Below are 22,484 nucleotides of genomic sequence, written 5' to 3'. Positions count from 1 at the left end.
GCCCAGTGTCATGCCCTGTTACTTGATGGTATCTGCAGAACTGGTCTATATATTTTCCCATGACTGTGGAAGGGTTGGCGGCTTTTGGGAGCCTGAGTAATCCGTTGGCCATCATATATTCGAGGATTGTGTCGAGCGGTTGATCTAAAGGAGTGAAATCTCGATCCTTGCTCCAATCCTTGCGCTTTGGTTCTTCCTGCTTCTTGCCTTTCTGCTGAGGACTGTATTTAAGAGGTCTATTATGGTTTTCACAATATTTCCCAATCTGGCTTTTGTGTTCTCCCAAGTAGCTGCCCTGGTTGCCTTGATGGATGATCCTGCTGGCTTTAGAGTTTCCTGCACTGATGTGGCTGTGTTCAGTCAGAGGGAAGGCGACAGGTGTCTTTCCTTCTTCGGGAGCTTTTCCGCAATTGGCTTCAGCTTGTTCAGATAATATCTCCACCATCATCTTTTTGAATAATTGATATATCGCAGGATCGATCTCACTTTTGCTGTCCTGAACCCCTCTTTTGACAAACTTTTGAGAATCCATTCCTTACTCTTTCTGCTTATAACTGGGATGTTAGAGCAGTGTAATCTCCTGAGCTTTGCCCGTCTCAACTGATAACGCTGATACTCTCTGTAGAGCATAAATGGGTCTTTTTAGAGAGGATCCAGGAAGAAATTTTAATAAAGGAGGAAATCATAAAATGAAAACATCCCATTACGAGGGATTGGGTTGTCACCAAAATTTGCGACAACCGCATTTGTTTTTCTGGAAAAGGATAGACAAGTAAAATGTGAATAAAGATAAATTTTGAAACGGACATATCCTGACAAAAAGATGTTTTATTGTAAATGAAGGTAGTGAATGGAATATAGAAAAGAAATTTTTTGAAGAATTGCAGGCAGGATCAAAAGAATTAGAAGAAATTTAAGAGAAGAAAAGGAAAATACACCTGGGTTTTAAAACAAGGAGGAAATCTTGAATAATATATACCCAGGGTTTTGGAAAATATAGGGAATATAAAATATCATACAATCATAAATATACAAACAAGGATGTACAAACAGCAATCCCTAGAGGCTGACTCTAAATGCAATTTTTGAAATGGCTTGTAGGACCTTAATCCTAACTCTAGGGTTCAAATCATCTGATTCCAATCAAGACACGCCGATATACTCAAGCCGAAGCTCGAAGTACGTGGCATAGAAATATTCCTTCGGTTCTAAGGTAATGGCTTCCCAACATCCTTGAGCACCTACCGATATACCTCGGACTATGGCCCTTAGGTACGTGATAGGGGGGCGCGAACCCAAATAAGTGGTCCAGTTGTGAGGCTCTCTCCCAAACTATGGTTCAGTGAGACAGCCCAGCAACGTGAAGACCGGGACAATATAGGTAAGGAGGTTTTCAAAATATGCTCAACATGCAAGAAATCAGATGGCTCTAATGCAAGTCCTAAAGAGATAGAGATTAAAATGAAGAGAAGCATACACTTGCATACATTGTTTTTACATTCAATCCCTAGAATTGAGGAGAGTTGTATTTAAAACCTAAGTCTAATGTGAGCATGGAATAATCTCCTCAATATGGTCCTACCAAACCATACTTAGATCTTATATGCCATGATGTCAGCTTAGGACAGAGTCTAGGCTCCTAAGGTTTGCATGGAAATGAAGCTGACATATGAAGAATAAAGACTTAGATAATATCAAAGCAAAGAAAAAAAGGCATTAAATTCGACCAGACGAAGACGAGTCCCATCACGGTCGCCAAATCTGTGATCATCGCAAAATTTTTCCTCTCGTAATATTCTCTCTCTTCCTTCTCTTTTCCCTTCCAACCTCTTATTTTCCTCCTTTTTGAAGGGAGAAAAGATAAAAGAACGGAAAGAAAGAGAGAAGAGAAAAGAAAGAAGAGAAGAGAAGAGGAACTCTTTTGCGGGTCTCACTTGACCTTAATTTTGAAAATATTTGAAATAACTCGCCTCCGTTTTGAAATATTTGCGGGAAAACTGGGAGACGGGATCCGCTCGTCGGTACGAGGTTCGACCGTTCCTGGCGCCTTTACCAGGGGTAATCGAACCAAGGGTCGAATTTTATGCCTTTTTGCTTTGCAATGAATTTATCTAAGTATTTATCCTAAGTCTAAAATGCACAATGAATCATGCTTGTGCAAATGCAAAGATGTATGCTCTTTTTGAAAATATTTTGAAGAATTTCCAAGTGAATCAGATAAAGTGAAGAAATGTTTTCTAACTTAGAACTTAAGATTTGAAGTTCTAAGTTTTTAGAATAATCAGAGCTTAGGAAAATGAATTTGGATCTTTGAGAGAAATGATCTTAAAACTGAAGGAAAGAAAATTTCAAAGTCATAAATGGACTTTGAATTTGGAAGTTTGAACTTTGGAATGGAATTGAATTCTAACTTTGAAGTTTTTGAAGTTAGAAGGAAATGTGGGGGATCTAAAGGAATTGAGGAATGGGACTTGGAACAGTTGGAATTTCAAGATGAAATCTGAATCCAAATTCTGGATTCTGAATAGAGTTTTGAGTTGATTTTTGGATTTAAGATCTGAAATAGGAACTTTGGTTTGAATGAAAAAAATGAGACTGGCTTTGAGAATTGGAATTCAAAGTGGAATTTGGACTTGGAATTTTGAATGGAATTAGATTCAAGACGTGGAATCCAAGAAGGTATTTGGATCTGAAATCTGAGATCCGGGATAGGGTTGGACTCTGGATCCTAAGATGGAATTGGATCTGAAGTTTGAGATCCAAAATAGAATTGGGTTCTGGATCCTAGAATGGATTTGGATCTGAATCTGAGATCCGATGGTAGAATTGGATTCTGGATCCTAAGAGTTGGATTTTGGATCTGAATCTGAGATCCAATGGAATGAGGATCTGGATCCTAAATGGATTTTGGATCTGTAATTGGAGATCCAAAGTAGAATGGAGTTTATACTTGGAAATCTGGATCCAAGTTTGAGACTAGGATTTGATTTTGGATTTGAGTTTTGAGAAGTCAAAAATAGGACTTTTAAAGATGATCTGGGGTTTTGAAGATCCAGATTTGAACTTGAGAAGGTTTGAGATTCAAAGTCAATCTCAACTTTGATTTAAAACTTCGAAGAGAAAAAAAACTGGGTTTAGAATCAGAAGATGACTTTAGAAACTTCAAAGTTGAATTGAACTTTGATATTGAGTTTGGAAATTTGAAGTTTGAATATGAAATAATTTCGAAATTTCAAAGTCAAATTGGACTTTGAAATTTGAGATAGGTTTGGAAAATAGAAAAGATGTTCGAAATCACTTGGGTTTTTGAAATAATTTTGAAAAATATGATGCAATTTTACCCTACATGATGAATGAATTTGAATAAATTTGAGATTGGACTTTGAAAAGCTATTTCATTCTTTAAATGAATTAAAATAAGATTGAAAATATAATACATCCTTGACTATGGTCATTGAATGTATTATATAGTAATCTATATTAAAATTCTAGTGAAGAATGAAACACATTTTTGTGCTTTTATAGAGTTTAGAATGGAATTAACTCTCAATATACCCTGACTATGGCCATTGGTATATATATTGAATTAATTCTAAGTTAAACTCTGATAAAAGGTAAAATATTTGAAGAATATGATGATTTTTTGAAAGAGGATCCAGTGTGGATCCAGTGTTATTTCATAAAAGATAAGAATACTAAGTCTTGTTTACACCCCGACTATGGCCGTTGGTATAAATCATCAACTTAGAATTAACTTACCTTTTATGAAATGATGTACGTGCCATTCGTGTTTCACCAATGTGAGATTTTGAGAAATAAAAAAAAAATGCATGAAGAACAAGTAATTCATGATATTTACAATGCTCATTCATTCTATCTAAAACAAGAAATGTAAAGTTCTCGTTAATATCTAGCTATTACAATACACGAAATTGAATTTACAACTCTAAATAATGATATTTTCCACATATTCCCTGCAAAACACTTGGTTAGTATGGAAAATAAAAGAGAAATGGCATATATCACATGGATTTAAGCGATGGGACACTCATATACCTACCTTGTGCTTAACTCCTAATGAAACGACATGGATGATCTAAAGTATGGAAGGATAACCAAATGTGTTATATATATATATATATATATAATATTGATATAAAGTAGGTGAGTGGCAGATGTATATGGAGTGAAGGTATTGAAATGAAGTGTAGTGAGAGCTGATTATGGGGCAAAGAGTGAAGTGAGGGCTGTAGCAGTATCTAAAGGCAGTGGGGGAAGAATACTGTGAGGTGAGTGGCAGATGTATATGGAGTGAAGGTATTGAAATGAAGTGTAGTGAGAGCTGATTATGGGGCAAAGAGTGAAGTGAGGGCTGTAGCAGTATCTAAAGGCAGTGGGGGAAGAATACTGTGAGGTGGTGGTACCACAGTATATGCTTGATTCCAACAGGTGGTTGTGTATGTATCTTGCAGCAAAGTGTTGCTGCAAATCCGAGGGGCGGGTAATTGATGTACATCAGCTATATACAGGGTAGAAGATGGTTGTTGGCAAGTGTAACAGCACCTTTAGTGGAGTTTATGTGATGGACTCAATAAACATACCTACTGTAGGTACACATGCTGGAAGATACATCTAGCAAATAGGGATTTTACTGTTGTTGATGGGTGGACATGTGGTAGCTAGAATAAGCATCCCAGCAGGTGGTAATCTTTGCAATCACCCGTTAGCAAATGGATCAGTGACTCATGGAGTGGAGCTTGTGCTGTTGCAGGTGGATAGTGCAGAGTGGTATGTGCTGGAATTATACACAGATGAGTGCAATAGGTGTAGTGCAAGTAAATAAGAGATATAATATGCTAAGCAACCAATCCCAACGTATTCACTATTGAGAATGGCATCTACTACAAGCGACAAATAAGCAGATGAGTCTGGCTGCACTCTTCTCTGGAGATCCTTCTGTTGCTTATAGATACCCTTTATTATCAGCAACCCGCAAGCCAAGTTGCCCAAAATTTTACCATGACAGGTAATGTAACTTCTGCGCCAGACTAAAAAAAGGAATGTGTACAGCACCATAGTGTGGGAAGGGAAGCAAAATATGAACACACAGCAATGAAGGATGTTGCCTTCACATCAACTGATAGCATCTTTTTCTTTTTACAAAATGTTAGTGGAAATGATGTTTTATCACTTTCAGCATCGACCTACCGAACACCATCCAACAATTTATGAACCTTGGAGAAAGACTTTGTTGACCATCTTACTAAAAACCTTAACTATAATACCTTGAGCCAATACCCTTGAAAACGTGAGTTGGCCATCGAAGGGAAATTCTATGTGGCACAAGACATATAAGGTTACACCTTCAGCAGTTATACTATTTTTTTTTTTTTTATACTAAATCAGAGTGAAAGAACCGAACCCAATGTGAATCTCATTTGAATTCAGCACAACAGGATATTAGAATTTTACAGGAGGATAAATATAATATAGCCAATCTACTTTTCCATAACGATCTCTAAGTTCATTCTACGGATTTTGAGGGGCTTTATCCCAACCAGTGGAGATGTCTCTAGGAGAGCTTGTCAAGTTAATAATGGTGTTGCTGGGGTGTTTATGGATGATTTGAATGCTTCTATGCTGAAAAACTGACGTAACATTCAAAAGGGATAGTAAGACCAAAGACTATAATGGATTTTGTTAATCTTGACAGTCAGATCGCAGCAACCATCTCAAATATTCTAATTCAAGCTTATCACATAAGGTGATGCTGACTCTTACCTCACCTAATGGGTATGTAGATTCTTGTTTAATATGATGATACAGGACACCACCACATGAAAGCATATATCAGAAACTGGAGAACGTGAATAGGGAAGATACAAACTAAATGCAGTAAACGAATGTCATCTGATGTTTATTAAAACTAGAAAATCAAATGCTAGGAGATAGATCAAAGGGGAAAAACAGGAAATTAATCACGGCAAATAACCAGAGAACAAAATAAGAATTAAAAGTTAAAACGTCAATCAATTATCAAAATAGAATTAGAAAGCTGAGGCAAATACAAGAGAAATACTGAATCGGATGATAGTCCTAGATGATCCTCAAAGCCAACGATCATACCCGAAGTCAAGGAGAAGAATATAAAACTGTGAAAAAGAGAAAAAAAAATCAGGTAAACAAAACGATCATAGTGCATTGAGAGAATTGCAACAAATAAAATAGAATCCCCTGTTTGAGATGAATTATCGATACTGGATGGTGCAGAGGATGCACTTGATCCCAGCGGCAGTTATCTGTGTCAAGATGGACGAATCTCGAATCCTTGAAAGCCTTCTGAAGGTCCTTAGCCGGTAGTCATGTTCTTCCCTTAGAATCCAAGCTTAACGCATAGGGATCAACACGTCTAAGCACATCCATGCTTTGATGCAATGTACAGAAGTATCTATGTGGAATTTAAGGGGAAAAAAAAAAGCAAGGAGCACAGACTAAAAGGGAAATGGAATTAACAGGCAGTCGATAAGAGATGAATATCGACCAATCATGGTAAATCAAAATGGATATAAATGGTTATCCCTCCAGACAACTAAGATGAAAGAGAAAAGGAAAAAAAAAAAAAAACATAACCGGAAACATAGGCCAACAGATAAACAAAATCGAAATGAATTGGATGCATAAAACCAGAAAATGGGGATGACCTATGATACGCTGGAAGGAAATGGAATGGAAGATTAGATGCAGGAATTTAATTGCGAAAATCAAAGATACATAATGAAAATCAAAACCAACACGATTATAATGTTATAAACAGAACATAGAAAATGATGATTAAAGAACAGATGCCAGCAATAGTTAAAGGAAACTGAAAATATATTACTGATTCCGGGAAATGATAAATAACTGCTTGAATCTAATCATGCAGCCGATGTTCAAAGCAAAGAGAAAAAAAAAAAAAAAACAGCAACAAAATGAAAGAAAGAAAAAAAAAGGAATGTCGGAACCTGTCTGTTCCATTGAATATCGCACATATATGTGGATTGGTTTTGCTATCAGCAAATCAATTACCACCCAGAGTGCTTTTAACGAAATGCCGAATGATGAAAAACTAAGGAAATCCACAGAAAAGAAAGGAGAAAAGAAGAAAGAGAGAGAAAAAAAAATAAATAAAAAAAAAGGGGAAACAAAAAGCAAAGAAGGGAGGAGTAGCTCTTACTGGTTTGCTGAGGGATTAATTGATCGTGGCTCTATAGATATTCTGGAGCTTGAAAGTAGTTCGAATGAGATTTCAACTGCAAGCCTTCTTTCAGAACTCAAGTGAAGAAAAGGGGAGTGTAAACGGGAAAAGGTAAACAGATGCGCTATGGAGAGATCAAGATCGGATCCATCTACGAAGTCTGGAGGCCTCTTCTTAAAGGAAGAATGGAAGGCTCGAGAGGGTGAAATCTGTTAAGGATTGATGGTGGAAAAGAGAGCATGCGGTTTGAAGATGGAGGGTGGAAAGAGGAGGGGAAGAAGGCGCAGGAGGATTCCGTTGTAGAATTTCTCATTTTCCAATAAGAGGACTCCTTTTAAGAAATTTTTGCAAAAATGGTTGGGAAATGAGTTTTTTTGTTTGGAAAAAGGCTTAAGAATCCTTCGCTTTCTTGTAATTTTTCCCAATTTTTTTTTTTGGTCTTTGGTTTTTTTTTTTTTCAATTTTTTGTATTTTTAGAATAAAATCCTAAAGTTTGTGAGAAAACAAAGGTTAAAACTAATTATTTTTTTGTGTTTTTGCAAAAAGATTTACAAAAGGGAATTTTTCTGAGAATTTACAAGCCATTTTGAGAAAATTTCTTCAAAAATGAGTTTGGATCCGAATTTTGAGAAAATATGGATTTAAAGTACTGGATTCGGATCCGGAATTGATTTTGAATATATCAATGTGGAATTCGATCCAAAAATCTGAAGAAAGACTGAAATTTAGTTTTGAAATCACTTCGACCTTCTCAGAAGATGGAATTAGGGGCAAAAAGGTCTTTTTGAAAATTTTGGGGTGTTCACAAGGGTAAATTTTTTAAAAAACTGGTTATTCATAAACTTGGTTATTTTATTTTTGTTTCTGTAATATGAAAGTATGAGTCTTGTGGCATGTTCTTAATTGCAAGATATTTAATATTTTGCATTGTTTTTGTAAGATAGTTGATGTTTAATGATGTCTTACGCAGCTCATAGAAACATAAATGTTTCATATGTGATTTTACGGTTGTGTTTTGTGCAATTCATCATTGTTTCATGTCTTATGGTTTTTTAAGAATCTTTGCTATTTTTTCTGATTTTCATGTTTTTTTATCATTTTAAAAAAAATATTAAAAAATTATTATTTTTCCAAGTAACGATACAATACTTACAACCCTGGTATATAGACTTCATGTGTCCCTCTCATTTTCAGTTTTCACCCTTTTGTAAAAATTTCTAGACCAGCAGCAGTTTGGCCAAAAAGCAGTAGAAAAAACAAATTTAATCAAATCAGCAAGTTCTGGGAGTTATACTTCTTCAGATTCTAGCAACCCTTATAACAGCTGATGAAGCCATAGAACTTGTCAAAAGAATACATAAATAACAGAAAATAAACTCTATAAAATGCGAACAAAAAAATGCACTGGAGAAGTTCTCAAAATAGTAAATATAAAACTAACTCGAACAATACCAAACTAGGCTGACACAAATTAACAGGATAAAATGTTCATGGAAGGAAAAAAGACAAATAAAGTAATCAGTTAAAATAAAATAATAATTGGACATCGACTACATGATGGTTGTGGTCAATGTTGCTTTATTAAATCAACATGGACATGATTGAATTCCATAAAATATGGAGGTTCATGCACATATCTACAAACATGCTTCTGTGGATGTGTGTCAGGGGTGAGGCAAGGCTCAGCAGTCAGCAATGTTATGACTAATACAACAAGGTCAGGTGACTGATTCAGTTACTCAAAATATGATAGAGCTCCGGCTTGTAAATGGTGTTTAGATAAACTTCAATAACTATCAGCTGCTTTCATATTTGGGATAATGTTAATCAATTACCGCAAAACCCAATGACCTCCGACATCAGCATGTTGTTAACTCTCTTGTTTCATCCAAAATTTTAAAAAAATGGAAAAACTAAAATTGCAAAAAGACAAGAATAACCACATAAATAATATTTCATACATGAAACTGATGACTTATACATAAACCTACATGCTAATATTTCATAAAAAAAATTACACAGTAACAACATTCAACACAATTGAAGACAAAGAAAGGTTGCAAGACATAACCTCATCATTTCCATTTGGTTGCTTCTGAAACCAATTCAAGTTCAACACCTGCAAGTAGCACACACAATTAATATAAATCATAGTCACAGATATCGATGATATTTCCAAAATATCGTGTTATTATCGCTGTAAATTCAGCAAACAATAATATAGGTAAAATATTGTGATATTTTGAAAATATCGCCAAATTGATAATATTGTGATATTATCACGATAATATCGTGATATTATCAATTAGTTTTACTGTTTTTATTTGTTTTTTACATTTTAAATATGTTTTTCTTCTTTTTTTTATATTTTTTTTTGTTTCTTATTTATGTATTTTTTGTCTAAACATGATATTTTCTTACTTATTTTTGTTGTTTTTTATATTTTTTAAGCCCCAAGATTTATCACCAAACCTATAATATCACGAGAAATAGCCTCACGGAGATATAGCTGATATCAATATTTGTAACTATGATATAAATTCAATTCAAATAAATTTAGCACATCACAATCTAGAGTAAGGCTGTCAATGGGTCAGGTAAGCGGCCTATCGGGGGGTACCCAAACCTGCCCAAATAATTATTTGCTAGATTCATGTTCAGGTTCGAGATTTTTTCAGGTCAAGGAAATGAAATCCAAAGCTGGATCCAGATAATTTAAAGAGTTTATATTCGCGAAAAAAAATTATAAAACACTTGGGTCAAGCCAGGTTGGGTCAGATATCTAATAAAAATCATAACCCAAACCTAACCTGCATATTACTCGGGTCAGGTTCAGGTCAAACTGAATAATATTCAGGTCAGCATTTTTTATGCCCATTCCATGGTATTCCGGTTTTGGGTGGGCCAGGTACCTGATACAAACCCGACCAATTGACAGCCCTAATTTAGAGGTTGATTCAAGACAAAGAGAGGAAGAAACTTGTACAGAAACTATAGAAGTACATGATGGATGTGAGCAACTACCATGACATCAATGACCAAAAAAAGATCCTTAAATAGGTAAACAGAAATTGCACAAAATGTTCAAAAGCATTAAACAGAATAAATCATCATAAAAACTTGCAACAATATTGCATTTGGTACACAAATACATGTGTATCTCATCATAAAACTGTTCCAGTTATGTAAATCTTCCACAATTTATCAAACTTTCGTGTGTCTCTTCTTACACGTTTTGTATTTGCCGAATAGAAAAAGAATCTTGCCCATCCAAATTCCTCAAATATATTCAAGTTCCTTCCAGTAATGATTAAGAATATGATCTTTCCAATCATATCCACTGTAACATGAGACTCAGATTGTATGTTTCCATGGGGTTCCTTTTTGTTTCTGAGTTTGTGTAAATGAGATTGTTCTGAAACAAAATATTCAAGGAGTTTCTCACCAAGGTGACTTGAAAACTTTGGTTTCGGGAAAAATGTCAACAATTGTGATGAACTTTTAGAAATTATGTTGCAAAAATGATACTTTATTCATATTTCCAACTAAAAGAGGTCAAATATAACAAGAATTTTGTTATATATTCATGATATTTTAAGAAATTGTAGATACTTCCAGCACATTGCAACAAACATCATTTAATATAGATACAGGAAAGCCTCATTCAAAATGTTGGCAATACTTCCGCCCATGCTATATGTCATAAGTAATTTTTGGTACAGATACTTCTTAACGGACATGACATGCAAAAATGTGCAAAAGGCAGATCCTAGACACCAAAACAAAATCGCAGCAATAACATAAGAGGGTACTACGACAGTGAAATAAGAAACCTATGATGCCACACTATCACGGAATAGATCCAAACCATTTATGTATAGCAAAATAGTTATTTTTAACAATCTCTGATACATACATTACGTGCACACTGCACAGCTATCATCAAGGCTTGCTAGAGAGATTGGCATGACACAACCTTAAACACTTTGCTCCTCTCACCTACATCCATGGAAAAACTCGGAAGAGGCTCAACCGCTCAGGTTGTTTAGGGTCTAATCACGTAAAATGCTTCCCCAAGAGTAATATGCAGCTTCAATCCACCAACCTCAATGTGATTATCATATTTCCTCGAGATTTTATGCAACAAATGATACTTTTATATCCGTTGAATCATAGTGGGCTTAGAATCTGTTTCTAGGTGCTCCGCCACAGCGGGCAGCCTGTTAATAAAAGAACAACCCGGTGCTTAAAATTATTGTGCCCTTCTCTGCTTCACCAACCCAATCAATCCCTGCACACTGTCCCACCCAGCACACACACAAGTTTGCTAAGCGCTCCATGATCGCATAACTGAAAACAGTTTTGATCTAAAAATCACAGGGTTCATCGACAATCACACATAAGATCCAATTATTCCACGTGACCTCTTCGAGATTGACTTTGCTTCTGCAGAATAAAAAACCATGCATTAAACCCTGAGATTTCCTGCAATTGGTTTTTCACTCCGCGAGATATCATGAAATCCAACTAAACATCCCCTTCGAAACCCGAACAAATTCTTTCTTGAACTCTATGGAGAATCGGCACCTAATTGTGACGACCAACACGTCATCCGAACCAAACCCAATCAAAATAAAAAAGAAGGAATAAAAGAGAGACATAAACCGGCGCCCTTATGCATCGACAAATCCTTTCAATGGACGAAACCTTTTTGAATCGAACAAAACCAACCAAACCACATAAACCAAAAGGGAAAAGAATTCCATCAAAAACAGAGAAAAAGAAAAGCAAAAAAAACAAATCCACCGACACCATAAAAAAAAACAAGAAAAGCGAGAGAGGGTGTGAGGACCTGAATGTCGGCGGTGGGGGAGGAAGCGTTGAAATTGTCGGAGAGAGAAGCCAACCCGCAGATCACGCCCAATATCGTGATGGAGAACGTCAGGAGAGCGTTCGCTCTGTACGCGAACGAGTGCATTTTCTCTCCCTCTCACCTTACTGGCGCTGAGAATTCCGGCGTCGTCGAAAAATTTCCAGGAGAGACGCACGGAAAGGAAGGAGAGGGTGGTCAATGCTTTTTCAGAGAGCGTTCTCCCATCGTAGGGCTCAGAATTAGTGCGTGACGTGAAAGGGGTGGATCCTAGCCGTCCGTATGTTCCCCAGTAGTCTAACTCGTATCACTCGTGGTCACTGACCCGCCGGACCTTCTTCTTCTATGTCTCGCTCGGGTTTGGGGCTCGACGCGGTCTTCGACTGAAACAATTAGAGATCAGTGCTGAGTGGGCCTGTCAATGGGTCTGGGTTTGGACCAGGTAATCAACTCGACATGAACCCGAATTCTTAGGTATGAGTATAAAAAAGGCTGGCCTCAATTATTATTTTAGTTTAACCGAACACGAACCATGTGGGGATCGGGTTTGGGTTATGATTCTTTTTGTACTCTATTCCACCCAACTCAACTTGACCAGACAAAACCCAAATCCGATCTCCGAGCCGATTTTGGTAATTTCCTGATTGATCGGATACAAGACCAATTTTCAACACTAGTGCTAAGTCATGCGTTGGATTAGGGATACAAATGTGTCGGATCCAGTATTGGGGTTTTGTGATTTTGGACTGCTCCGGCCATATTTGACTCTGCCATGTACTTGGCTTGTCCGAAACTGATATATTTGCATCCCTAGGTCCGATCCAGTGTGGTTTGTGTTTCCTTAATTAGCTTCAATATTCATTTTAACACAGTGTTTTTTGCAGATTTCTCAACGGAACTCGCTTGTGCCCCGCCACCCATGGTAAGTAAGTGACAAAAACAATGCAAATCGGGTAAATACCCGTGGTGAGTAAGTGATGCAAGCGCATCACATGTTATTTAATTTATTGAATGTAATATTTTATTGTTCACACACTCACTTAGTTGTTGATATCTAGGACTGCTTTGTTGGAGTTCGGAGATCATGCTGAGCATGATTTTAATGTATGAATATGGAAGTGTTCTTATTTTTTTAGTACGGAGTCCATGTTAGGCATGGTAGTAATTAGTGGGATATTGAAGTGTGTTTGTTGCAGGTACATGTTTGACATTTGTTTGATATGAATTATTTCGATATATTGCAATGTTTGATGTGATGGTATCTATGCTTACATGTAGTTACTTTCAATTTGATTATGTCTTCCATGTGAAATTGTATACTGAAAGCATGCTTCAAATGAATGTATCGTGTCATGAATAGTTTGCACATGAAAATATTAAGTTATCAATGCATGCATCATAATTCTTGTGATTGTATGACATCATATATTGCATGATAAATTTGATATTTTCTTCATCATAGCATTCTGATGGTTCTCTTTTAACTGGTTAGGATAATATTTGTAACATCATACGACAAAATGACCGCAAACCGTGAATGGATGTACCGTAGGATAGTGGACAATGAGTTATCGCATGAATATATGGATGGTGTTGACAGTTTCATTGAATTTGCAACGGCAAGTGTCAGTACAGTAGATCTCACGGGTCGGATTAGGTGTCCCTGCAAGATTTGTAAGAATAATTGATTTGTAGAACCTCATGGCGTTAGACATCACCTATATAGGAAGGATTTTGTGAGTGATTATCAGAACTTGACGTTTCATGGAGAAGAATTTAGAAACGATTTTGATGCACGGGTGAATATGGTGCACGATAATTCATATACGAATTTGATATTTGATGACGCAGGAACAAAACTGGGTTCTGCTATGAGTTCTAGTGATGTAAGAACTGTCGTAGATGAAGAATCACAAAATGATGCAGCTAGTAGATTTTATGATTTACTTAGAGATGCTGATGAGCCACTTTGGAACGGTTGTGAGAGTCACACTATCTTGTCTGCAGTTCTTCAACTAATGAATTTGAAGTCCGAGTATAATTTGAGTCAATCATGTTTTGATCGTTTGTGCATTATTGTGAAGAGTATGTTGCCCAAATATGAGAAATTGTCACAAAATTTCTATCGTGCGAAAGTTATGGTCAACGCTCTAGGTATGGGTTACAAAAAGATTGATGCTTTTCCAAATTACTGCATGTTGTATTTCAAGGAGCAGGAAAACAACATGTCATGCTCGTTATGTGAGCATCCTCGGTTCAAGCCAAAGACAAGAGGCAATGGTAGCACGAGATTAAAGGAAGTTTCATACAAGTCACTCTGCTACTTTCCTATCACTTCTAGATTGCAGCGATTGTATATGTCTTCAAGGACAGCTAAACACATGAGATGGCATGCAAATAAAGTTCGACACGATGAAAACAAGATCACGCATCCTGTTGACGCTGAAGCTTGGAAGCACTTTGATCGTACTCATCAGAACTTCGCAATGGAAGTGCGAAATGTTAGACTCGGTCTATGTACAGATGAATTTAATCCATTTGGGGGTAGATCAACTCCATACTCATGTTGGCCAGTATTTGTAACTCCATACAACCTTCCACCAAGCTTGTGTATGAAACGTCCAAATATTTTCTTGTCTCTGTTGATCCCTGGTCCGACCTCACCTGGCCAAAATCTTGATGTATATCTAAGACCATTGATTGATGAACTAAAAGTACTGTGGGATGACGGTGTTACCACGTATGATGCCCAAAAAAAACAAAATTTCAACATGAAGGTCGTTGTTCTATGGACAATCAGTGACTTCCCTGCATATGGTATGTTATCTGGTTGGAGCACACATGGGAGGTTGGCTTGTCCGTGCTGCATGGATGTACCCATTTGAAAGGTATATATTTTTGTATAGTTGTCTCTTTAATGACAGATATTTAAAATTTGAAATGTATATTCTTGTCAGATGCATGTTCGACCTAAAAAAGAAGGTTCGTAGTAAAGCAAGAGTAGAAGGCTTTATTTGTGAGGCGTACACTTTAGAAGAGATTTTAAATTTCTCATCTATGTACTCCGAACCTCATATTCCAACACGTTACACATGCCCGCCCCGTAATAATGATGGAGAACAAGTAAATGTAGCTGACAAGCTGTCGATATTTCAACCACTTGGGCATGCATTTGGTAGTTGTCGATCAAGGCTATTGATAGATCGAGAGCAAGATGCAGCACACATCTATATTCTTTTTAATTGCTCAACGATCGACCCATACATCGAGTAAGTATATGTATATGCAACTCAATTATAAATCATTTTATGTTCTATATATGGATACATGGCTCGGTAATACAAGTATTTGTGGTTTGCAGACGATTTGATCTGGAGTTGCAAAGCGAAGTTTCACATCTCACTGATGCAGAAGTACAAAAAGAATGCGAAACTTAGTTTGTGGAGTGGTTGAAACAGTTGGTAAAGAAGCTAACATAAATTTTGTACTTATAAACAACACTAAGTTACTTAATTGATCGTGATCACAATCATTGTTTATGTCTGTGCGTAGGTTCGCCATGGTGATGTTAAAGATCAAGGAATATGTGATTTAGAAAATGGTACAACCAAAGTTGTGCAATGCTACAATGGGTATATCGTAAATGGTTATCGATTCCATACAAAAGACTACGGTATAAACAAATCAATGATAAATAGTGGCGTGTGTGTCAAGGTTAGCAGCTACGGTGAAAATGAACATAATTACTACGGTGTTATAGAGGAAATAATGGAGTTGACTTACTTAGGCATGAATAACAGGGTTACGATATTCAAGTGTCATTGGTTTGATCCAACTGCAACAAGACTCGACAAAGCTTCAGGCATTATAGAGGTAAATCATAAATCAAGGTTTGGAACATATGAACCATTCATATTAGCCTCTCAAGCTCAACAAGATTATTATACTTCATATCCGAGTATAAAAAAGTCAGATAGAAATGAATGGTGGGCAGTTTGCAAGGTGAAGTCCAAACTATACCCCGAGTATGATCAGTTACAGGAAGATGAGTTAGCTGAAGACAGCGATTACTATCAATCAGATGATGTCTATGACTTCGCTTATGGTCACGATGTTGCGCATGATATGCATGTCATATCTCCATTGGCCGATGAAACATTCATAGAGGAATGTGATCCAAATGATGTACCAAGTGGATGGGCAAACAATGAAGAAGAAGAAAGTCAAACTAGTGACGAGGAAGAATTCTCAAGCTAGTGAGCAAAATCTTATACTACAAATCTCTATTTAAATGCATTGCAGTACTTGATGTGAGTTGTATTGCAATACTTGGTGTTAATGATTAAAAATTCTATTTGAATGTATTTAATACTTGATACGAATGATTCGAATGCATTGTAATACTTGATGTGAATGATTTCAATTATTTGAATGTATTATAATTTATGCAACGAATGATTTGAATTATTGCAATACTTGATGTGAATGATTTGAATTATTTGAATGCATTGTAATACTTGATGCGAATGATTTGAATGCATTGCAATGTTTGATGTGAATGACTTGAATGCATTGTAATACTTGATGTAAATTATTTGAATGTATTGTATGACATATGTTATTTGTTAGAATATGGTTCGTGGAGGTTATAGTGGTCGCTCATCCAGTAGTAGCCAGACTCAGCCTTTATCTTCACGGGCTCCTGTGATAGGTATATCATATAACTAATTGGATGCTTGATTAGTTCAAATGCGCATTCTGAGAATTTCTAATGTATTTTTTACAGATGATGTTGCGCCTGTACACGACCCACCTACACCAGTTTATCACACAAGTCAACAGCCAACACAGAAAACATGGTCTTCTCAGGCTGGCACAAGAAGACTCATTTGAATAGTGTATATCGATAATCGACCATAAGTATTTTGTTTTCAATTATTGCATATCTTTTAAATATTTTATATTGATATTTAATGTGTAACAATTCATGTGCAACACGAGGTTTGAGCCACAAGAAGTAGTACGAGAGATTAGGAATTCACTTATTCAACATCTACCAAGACCAGTTGCTCAATGGAAAGAGTACCCAAAGGAGGTGTTAGACAGATTGTGGTCCTCATTCATGGTATACAGTTGTTCCTCATAGTTAATGTGTTTCATATTTAATTTATTTAAGCAATGTCTACTAACTTTCTGAAAATATTTGTAGGTTTCGAATCGCTTCGCAACTACGGTGGAAGAAAATGATGCAAGGAAGGTGTGACAGAAGGTGGCTGCCAATCGATTTGCAGACATGCTGCACACTATGAATACTGCAGCAAAAAAAACATATGGCGTAGTAGATGATCTATTACTGTGGAAGGGCCATGGTCCTATTACTATCAGGAGAGATTACTGGGATGAAATGTGCGATAAGTGGGTGGGAGATGCATTTAAAAATCGCTCTGCGAAGGCTGCACAAAATCGATCGAAGATGCCCGAAGCCCATCTACATACAAATGGATTTAGGACATTTGGGAGTAACCTAAAGAAAATGGTAACTCATTAATTTATAATATTATTTTTATAAGTATTGTTGCAAATTTGTGTACTAAATCTTTTGTTATTTAACTTCGCAGGAAGCAGAAAAAGGAGGCAGTGTACCATATAAGGATGTGTTTGTTGAAACACATAAACGGAAGACCACGGGAGTCTTCGTATCAGAGAATGCGAGAACGACAATGGTATGTATTAATTCTATTAATAATCATTGTAATATATATACAAGTTATCATAATGTTATCATTAATTATTAATGAATATTTTAAACATTATTTTGTAGGAGGCATATGAGCAACAGATGGTAGAGCGATATGGTGATGACGCTACTCAGCATCCATCATTTGATCCTACAGCATGGGTGACTGCAGCAGGTGAACCCAAAAAAGGTCGCGTGTTCGGGTTTGGGAGTAATATGAACACTTCACCAGTTATTGGTTCTTCCAGTTACGGCTCACCGACTTCTTGCGCCGACATAAGCTCCAAGCAACCGACTATTCTTTCCGGTGATGATGTACGTTAGATCGTTAATGAATCATTGAATAACTACTTCCAATACACTGTCGCCCCCTTTCTCCGAAATGAGATCAAGGCCGCTGTTCTGAAAAGGGGATCTTCGATTCGAGGGCCCTCTCAGGTATAATCACATATTTAGTTTTTTGTCTGCCTTAAAACACATATGAGCATAATCGAATCACATATATAACTTTTTGCCTGCCTAAGAGCACATATGAGCATGCTATAATAACATATAGAGTTTTTTGATTGCCTTAGAGCACATATGAGCATGCTATAATAACATATAAACATTTTTTATTGCCTTAGAGCACATATGAGCATGCTATAATAACATATAAACATTTTTTATTGCCTTAGAGCACATATGAGCATGCTATAATCACATATAAAGTTTTTTTGACTGCATTAGAACACATATGAGCATGCTATAATCACATATTCAGTTTTTTGACTGCCTAAAAACACATATGAGCATGTTATAATCACATATTCAGTTTTTTGACTGCCTTAGCACACATATGAGCATAATAGAATCACATATAAAGTTTTTTTATTGCCTTAGAGCATATATGAGCATGCTATAATAACATATAGAGTTTTTTTATTGTCTTAGAGCACATATGAGCATGCTATAATCACATATAAAGTTTTTTTGCATGTCTTACAACACATATGAGCATGCTATAATCACATATTCAGTTTTTTGACTGCCTAAGAACACATATGAGCATGTTATAATCACATATTCAGTTTTGTGACTACCTTAAAACACATATGAGCATTCACAAATCACATATAGAGTTTTTTTACTAACTTAGAACATATATCATTTATGATAGAATCACATATAAATTTTTTTGCTTTGCCTGCCTTAGAGCACATATGAGCATGCTATAATCACATATTCAATTTTTTGACTGCCTTAGCACACATACGAGCATGATCGAATCACATATATAGTTTTTTGCCTGCCTTAAAGCACATCTGAGCATGGTAGAATCACATATAGAGTTTTTCTAGCTGCCTTAGAACACATATGAACATGCTATAATCACATATTCAATTTTTTGACTGCCTTAGCACACATATGAGCATGATAGAATCACATATATATATATATAACTTTTTATCTGCCTTAGAGCACATATGAGCATGATAGAATCACATATAGAGTTTTTTTATTGCCTTAGATCACACATGAGCACATGATAGATTCACATATAGTGTGTAATTTATTTCATTATATTTTGTTTATCAATACTGACTGTTCTTTTATTGTGTAGACTGTTAGCGATAATCAGCGTAGTGGAGTTGAAGGGACAAATAAAGTCAATGAACAAGAAGACGCACAAAATCTTGGCGATGATTAGAGAACTGTGTTGAAGAAGTTCTATTTTTTTATGTTTCCTAATCGTAATTGTTGAATTGTAAATAATTAAACTTGTTAATTTTAAGGTGGAACGATTAATTGTTGTAGATTCTTGTTATATGAAATTTTTTGTGTGATTTGTTTTTTATTTACAGAAAATATAAATTGTTCAGGAAATATAAATTGTACAGTTCTCAATATTTAATTTTCAAATAAAATTTTTTTTATTTTTTTTTCGTGTTTGCGACGGAACCATCCGTCGCTATTCATATTAATCTAGCGACGACATAGCAACGGAAGTAAATCAGTCGCCAAGCCGTGGTCGCCGTTTAGTACAGACGGATTGGCGACGGAATATAGCGCTTGTTAGTCCGTCGCAATTAGCGACAGAATAATTCCGTCGCCAGTTAGCGTCGAAATATTCGCGACGTAAGCATACCGTCGCCTCGTTGTCGCTAATCCGTCGCTAACATGTGTAGCGACGGATTAGCGACAGAATGTAGTCATCGCTAATCTACTACTTTGTTGTAGTGAACGCAAACAACGAGAAAATTATTGTGTGAAACAAAAACCCCAAAAGAATACTATATTGTTATGATTCAAGGTGATGATGATTCAATTGCTAATAAATTCCTTTTCATGGTCGGACTTCACATTTTTTAAGTTATGGTTTATTTTCTTTATAATCCATTATTCAATGTCAATGCATGTAATTAGTTTTAAAAACTACAATTTAACCTATTTTTTGTTATATTTATATATACAAAGAAAGAGAGAACATGTAAACAAGTAATATCACATGTAAACTATTGAGTATACATAGGTTTATATTTGGTGTTATATTTGAAGGCAATAAACTATTGAGTATAACTCACCTTTTTTTTTTAAATTTTTATCTTTTGGTATACCATATGGACGTGATCTCCAAGGTATATTTAGTAGAAAACGAGTTTAAAATAATGAGATTATAACACATAATTAGATTTTTAAAAGACCTAAAAATCCTAGGGCCCACAATGTACTAAAATTTCATTACTCAAAAAAGTCATATTTTAAAATCAAAACAACACGATACAAGGTTTGATCCTTACCAAAGAAACCATGCTGAAACACATATGGGGTTATATTGAGTCCATAAAGCTTGATCATACCCTTTCGATCTCAATAGCATATATATAATAAGCCGTATCTAATGGGCAAAGTGTCTGACACAAATTGGACACTTTGTGTTCTGATCGTGCATGATCAGCGGTGCATAATTATTCTGTAATATATTATTATTTTTATTTTTAGCGGTGGTCTTGATCGCCGCTAAAGCGTCAGTTTTTTTATATTTTTGGATGCACGCCGCAAAGCCACGCGTCCAACCCCGTTCGACGACTCTGGCATCCAACATTACAGTTTTCGTATTATATATATATATATATATATATATATATATAGAGAGAGAGAGAGAGAGAGAGAGAGAGAGAGAGAGAGATTTGGTTTGGACCTAAATCAGCTCGGGCCGGGTGTGGTGGGGTTGGTCCACGTCTATCCGTGTTGGATCATCTACCATACACCAACAGTGGTTGCTGCGCTCGTTCAATTTTAGGGCGGCTGTTTCTCTTCGTGGCGGGATTTTCATCTTCTTCTTCTCCTTTCTTATTGCCCTGTCTCCGCGGGACCAAACGGGCGGCTGGTGGTGATTGAGGTCGATGGAAGGAAGCACGAGCGGCGCGGCCGCCGGACGAGAGGAATCCGCTCGGCAGATCAGAGTGCGGTTCGTGACCAAGCTCCCGGAGCCCCTGAGGGTGCGCACCACCTCCATCGCCGTCCCTTCCAACCTCACCAGGCTCGGCCTCTCCGAGATCATCAACGCCCTTCTCCACCACGGTGACTGACCCTATCCTTCTTTCTCTTTCTCTTTTCCCGCTTTTGTTTGTCTACGATCTCTGCCATTCATCGCTGTACTCGTTCTCGAGCTCGATCAAGTTGTGCATCCGTTCCGGTGAAACCCTAATTAGGTTTCTGGTTCTATTGTGTTTTAATCCAATAGAAACGTCTTAGAAACACTCTTTACATTGATATGTGGTTCACCATGGAACTCGCCGTTCGCGCATTGCTGGAGATACAAAGTTCTTCCTAACAGGGAACATGTGATTTCCCGCTATATTTTCGGAATTGGCGGGGGAAAGATATTTCTCTCTTCCGTTCAGTACGAATGATGGATTCGCCGCGTGGGTAGTATGTGCATTTCTGCCAAAATCTGTGAATTCTAATGCAACTTGTTGTGTTTGTTTGGTTTTACTCTTTGCTTTATTGCGATGCTCTGAGGTTAGGACACACAATGCACAGCGGCACTGGTATGGGTTGGAAATTGATGTTTGACGTGTTTACTTGGATTTGGTAATGTATTTCTGCTTCTGCAATTGAGTAGATGTATACTTGAGTTTGACTTGGGCTTCTGTGTCTGAAACCAATTGACACATGAAGAAAAAAAGGCCTGGAGTTCTATATGATTATGAATCCAATTAGTGCAATTTGCATGTAAGTTTGGAATTTTTGACTCGCCAGGGAGCTAATCAAATTATGATCCGGTGAAGGCACCTGACCCCAAGTCCAAATTGAAACTGATTCGATTGGATTTTGTTTTCTGAATCAATAATTGAAAGCATTTATGCTCATTTTATATCGTCATTGTTTTGAACGCTTGATATCTTTGAAAAGTATGTGTAATTCTACTGAACATGTGAATCAAAGATCTTTTTTTTCCATAAGATTTACTGTCTTTTCGCTCTAAGTTTTGTGCAGTGTGGTGGATATTTCAAGAGTTGGTAGAATGGTGGTTTTCGTCCTCGATCTAATTATCTTCTAACCTCTCTATGTATTCCTTGGACATGTAGATATTTTGAATGCAATATTTTTTTGTTTCCTTTTCAATCCCACAAATTCAAAAACTTTTTATCCAT

At 36.4% G+C, this 22,484-nt stretch overlaps 2 protein-coding genes across 3 annotated transcripts in view; one reads left to right on the top strand and one right to left on the bottom strand.

The window, feature by feature from the left end:
• LOC149837167 (signal peptidase complex subunit 3B-like) overlaps positions 1-12,286 on the bottom strand; it is a 52,186-nt gene extending 39,900 nt beyond the window's left edge. Inside the window, exons 1-2 of one of the 2 annotated variants that reach the window (XM_090007264.1) lie at positions 12,090-12,286; positions 9,309-9,356 (exon numbers count right to left, since the gene is read on the bottom strand). In XM_090007264.1, the coding sequence (XP_089863390.1) occupies positions 9,309-9,356; positions 12,090-12,215 (174 nt within the window). In that variant the 5' untranslated portion in view covers positions 12,216-12,286. The remainder of the gene's footprint in view (positions 1-9,308; positions 9,357-12,089) is intronic. The other variant, XM_090007265.1, reaches the window with a different exon arrangement.
• Positions 12,287-21,108: 8,822 nt separating this feature from the next.
• The window catches only part of LOC149837166 (ribosome biogenesis protein WDR12 homolog), a 45,718-nt gene continuing 44,342 nt past the window's right edge, over positions 21,109-22,484 (top strand). The window contains exon 1 of the mRNA XM_090005863.1: positions 21,109-21,408. Within this exon, the coding sequence (XP_089861989.1) occupies positions 21,231-21,408 (178 nt within the window). The 5' untranslated portion in view covers positions 21,109-21,230. The remainder of the gene's footprint in view (positions 21,409-22,484) is intronic.

Source organism: Nuphar pumila, chromosome 5, assembly GCF_984573655.1.
Source record: "Nuphar pumila chromosome 5, dmNupPumi1.hap1.1, whole genome shotgun sequence".
In the NCBI taxonomy this organism is placed as follows: Eukaryota; Viridiplantae; Streptophyta; class Magnoliopsida; order Nymphaeales; family Nymphaeaceae; genus Nuphar; species Nuphar pumila.
The sequence above is the reverse complement of the archived record's forward strand: the minus strand, read 5'-3'. Positions and strand labels throughout refer to the sequence as shown.